Here is a 4328-nt window from a genome sequence, read left to right as displayed (position 1 = left end):
ATTAGCCGTAGATTTCTCATCGTGTGGTTCGGAGGGGTTGATAACGGTTCATCAGATGATGGCATCTCTCCTTCGTCGATCTACCATCCAGCGGCCATGGTGCTTTCACTTAGTTGTAGCTTATCCGACAGGGCCATGTACTCTGCTTTTCACTTTCTTTTGCTTTATAGTGTAATGGCTATAAAGCCAGCCTCTGCCCGGAGTGTGGGTATGATTTTCTTGTATTGGGTGTAAACCCTAGCCGCCAGTGGCGTGCTGACCCTATTTTCCCCATTTCTTAGCAATAACCCTAGTTTGAAGCTCCTGTTCTCCTCCTAAATTTGTTGCTCTGGTAGTTAAATTGCTTGATTCTGAGCTTTGGACCTGACAGGACCCACGCAAGGCCCCATGGTTCGGCGTCACGCTCAGATGCGGCTCCGGGAAGTCAGTGCTGCTCCGGATACGCGCAGACAACCTCTACATCTCCGGTTACCGGAGCCCGGAAGGTCTATGGTCCGAGTTCCTCGGTGGCTCCCTAATCGACGGCGCGGCGCCACTCTCGTTCGCCGGTAGCTACGGCGATATGGCGAGAGTGGCCAAGACGGCACTTGAGGCACTCACCCTCGGCAAGGAGGAGCTCGAAGCCGCGGCGGAGCGCGTCACGGCCAACGCCGGCACCCAGCAGGAGATCGTGAGATCGCCGATGACCATGTCGGTGATGGTCTGTGAGGCCGTCAGGTTCAGGAGCGTCGGCGGCGTGCTCGGCCACATGATGTGCAACGCTGCCCGGCGCACATGGTGGAGCGGGTGAAGAACTGGAGGAGCCTCTCCGAGTACTGGCTCGGGGCCGTCCTCTACGCACTGTCGTTCCTGCCGTACATAGAGGCCGACGGCAGTCAGCACTATGGCCACATCCCCCAGCACCTACTCGCGCCGGCGAAGATCGACTGCCAGGACCACGCCATGATGGCGCTCGGCGTCGCGCTGAACCGGCAGAGGGGGCTGCAGGACAAGCACCAGGCGGCGTTCGACGAGCACTGGCGCGCCGTGCACGCCCACGCTCGCAAGCTTGACAGGGAAAGAGCATCTGCATCCGGTACACGATGAGTCGGATTGTCAGAGTAAGCGGCTGGTGAGAGAACATGCTTTCCTATACCTGGTATATTTGCCTTTTTGGCTTGAAATGTGACCCATGTTACAGAGGTCATCCTCTGGTAATGTGCTATATTTGTATCAGCAAAAATGGATTTACAGAACTGCACACAAATTCTTGCATATCGTCATCCATGTCTTGAAACAATACGACCCCTGATGAACGGTTCGATGTCGCCTTCCAGGACCGAGTTGAGGTCTGACAACTGGATGCCCGTGTTCAGATCATGGACCAATTCCTGGGGGCCAAACGTATATCGTCTCGTCTCGCGGTTGCATCCTTCCTCCACGGCTTGTTTTCCGATCATCTTCGGGTCTGGTAGTCTTAGTTCTCTTGTTATGATGAGTAGCTTTGCTTTCAGCCTGCTCACGGCTTTTAGCTTGTTTGCAAAATAGCTTCTTTCACCTGTGGACAGATCACCCCAGTAAATTTAGCCTGCAGCTATATGAGGATTCCCACTTGCATGAACATTCCACATTTGTGCCCATTACCTGAGCTTTCGGCAGTAACTCCACTTGGTATGTGTTGAACTCTCACAGTGGCACCATTTCTTCGATCTCGATTTTCACATTCACTTGGTCGTGGAGAAATCTCCAGATCGCTGTCGTCCAAGTGAAAATTAACTGGTCTATCCAAGAAGAGAGGAATAATATCGACTCTAGCTGAAATCGCCTGGAAGCTTTGGTAGGTTTAGAGTTAGCCATTCTGATATGAAGCATTGTTAGGAAAAAATCATGATAAAAATAAATCCATTATAGTATCAAGCATCGCAAGGATAAGATCATGGTGAAATGCCTTCTGATGCAAAATGCACAAGGAGAAGGTTATGCCAGAAATTGCACACACAATCTGGGCCTCCAGAACATCGTACCACAGTTTCTCCAGAAAAGTAAATGAGAAGGATTTGAATTGGGGAGACTTAACATTCTAGAACCCAGAGGCCAAAGGTCACAAGTGGGACTTCACAGAATGCATATTGTGGGTTCTGATTTGCACCAACATAATTGGGTGTAAGACAATGTGAATTTAATTTGAACATTTAAAATTTGCATTGAAGTCCATGTCCTAATTTTCTCCAATTCTTTAGGGAGCGTGACATACTTATGTCTTTTACTCAGTATCTAGGTGGCACTTCTGTATTTTGTAATAGCTCGCTGACATAGATATATTCAGAACATGCACACGAGTCTGCTCTATTGAAATGGTTCTGGAAGTACGACTAAGGTTTTATTGATGTAACCTTTGTGTTTAATTGTTTGTACTGAGAAATATCGTAACAAATAGGAATATAAAATGGAATCACCTTGTCAGTGCCAGAATTTTCAACAGTAGAGTAGATCATTCTGTGAATTCCTTTTTCTCCAGAAAGGGTGCCAAACATGTACTCTGATTCAATCTCCATGGCTGCAAACTGGGTATGACCACTCGTTGATGCGATCTTCTCTACCAGTCCTTCTTTGCAACCTTGCCTGCGTGCCCAACTTGTATACATGTCAAATAGCTTCTCTGCCCATAGCTGCAATCAGAAAAGGATTTCAAAAGGGTGGGGATGATCAAACGACTAGTTCACATAAACATGGACAGATGTACTTCTATACTATATCATTGAAGTGCTGATAACTATGGACTAAAGTTTGGAAGAAATATTATCAATGGCCATCCTTTAGATTGGTTTTTTTACTCTACTGTTTTAAGGTATCAACATTTGTTGTCTTAATAGCATAGTACATAAATCCAATTAAAGACAAACTAATGATAGGAAGTAGAGTGGTATTATGATCAGTGCTATATTGGTGTTGCCTACTTGTAACATCATCAAGCTTTGATCAATATTTAACTTATCCAATGTCGCTGCAATGAACCGACCTCTGAAGCGAAACCCTCTGATCCAGCAGTGACAATGATACAAGCTCCTTCCTTGTCATATGGACCCTTAAGAAGCTTGTACATCTGGTAACGATCTAGAAACTCACTAGCATCCAAAGAGATATCATATGCTTGCTTAAATAGCTCTCCGTTTATGACATCCATGCCTGCTAGTTGACTTATCAATTTAGCCTCTTCAGCCTGCAAGTTATATCTAATGAGCATCAGCAACAAAATATGCTAAGGTCTCACCTACCATTTCCATAGTTCAGAATCAAAGCAAAAAAGGAAGGACACTTTAATTCATAATTTCTAATGATTAGTGAAGGCAATTAGCTGGGCACATAATTTAGTCCATATTCTGCTTCTCAAGCATGGACGCTTGGTCCTTATGCCTGAACAGCGTGCTATATAAAGCCTGTTTTCTTTGTTCAAATTTTGGACAAAGTAAAACAGTTCACTGAACTCACATTATGCATCTAAGCAAGCACCTTATATAGAAGGTCTTTGAGATGATCAACCGCTCTGATGGCATCGGACAGGGCAGAGAGCGTCTCGTGCGACTTGGCCGGATTGTCCCACAAGTTACGGCTTTGCAGTACTTCTTCATGTTTGATTCTCCGTGCTTCCTCCCTCTCCAGTGCATTGGATGCAGACAATTCGACTCGGATAACCGCATCTTCGATCCTCCTTTTCCAGGAGTACAAACCTTAATAAAATCAACCAACAAATGTCAGTATAATCAGTTGTTTTAGTCCTCGTTCTGTGCTAGTGGTCGTTTAGCAAGATGTTCAAATACGGCTCGTGCATTTGATGCATTCAGGCGGCACATTTTACGCAAACTGAACTGTACATTCAGGATTGATCTTAATCATGGAAAATCTAGGACCATATAATTTCCAATCAGTGTAATTGATTGATTCACTAAACAACTGCGAAGGCAGACCTACCGAGCTCCTTGTAGGTGGTGGCAGTGTCACCACGGCCGTCCGCCGGGAGGGCCGCGGGGAGGGAGAGGCGGCCAGCGCGGGAGCGGATCGCCGACGCCCGAGCGGAAGCTGCCGCCGGCGGCGAGGCCGCCGTGGCCATGGCTGTTGTAAGAATGCGAGCGGTGGCCGGTGGGGATGATGTGCGCTCGTGATTTTCAGAGGGGTTCGGGGGCGCGGTGTGCGGCGGAGGAAGGTGTAGCCTGGCGTGGTGTGGCTCACACGCGCCTCATCCTCCGCCCAATCGCCACAGCCCACAAGGCACAGGCCAACTTTTCCGTGCTTCATCAGCTCGTTTATGCAACCATTTTTTTTTTTTGAAAAACTTATGACCTACTCCATCA

At 47.3% G+C, this 4328-nt stretch overlaps 1 protein-coding gene and 1 pseudogene across 1 annotated transcript; one reads left to right on the top strand and one right to left on the bottom strand.

Moving 5' to 3' along the window:
* The first annotated feature begins 367 nt into the window (after positions 1-367).
* LOC123078851 (protein synthesis inhibitor II-like) lies at positions 368-1118 on the top strand (annotated as a pseudogene).
* LOC123130380 (peptide chain release factor PrfB3, chloroplastic) lies at positions 1113-4123 on the bottom strand (the record flags this gene model as incomplete). The annotated part of the gene is given in 6 exon segments (XM_044550289.1): positions 1113-1537; positions 1624-1804; positions 2436-2648; positions 2999-3199; positions 3490-3707; positions 3949-4123. Coding segments are annotated over 6 exon segments (1230 nt in total). The 3' UTR covers positions 1113-1259.
* Between the last annotated feature and the right edge of the window lie 205 nt (positions 4124-4328).

This window comes from Triticum aestivum, chromosome 1B (genome assembly GCF_018294505.1).
Source record: "Triticum aestivum cultivar Chinese Spring chromosome 1B, IWGSC CS RefSeq v2.1, whole genome shotgun sequence".
Lineage (NCBI taxonomy): Eukaryota > Viridiplantae > Streptophyta > Magnoliopsida > Poales > Poaceae > Triticum > Triticum aestivum.
Note: the sequence above shows the minus strand (reverse complement) of the source record. Positions and strands in the feature narration are given on the sequence as shown.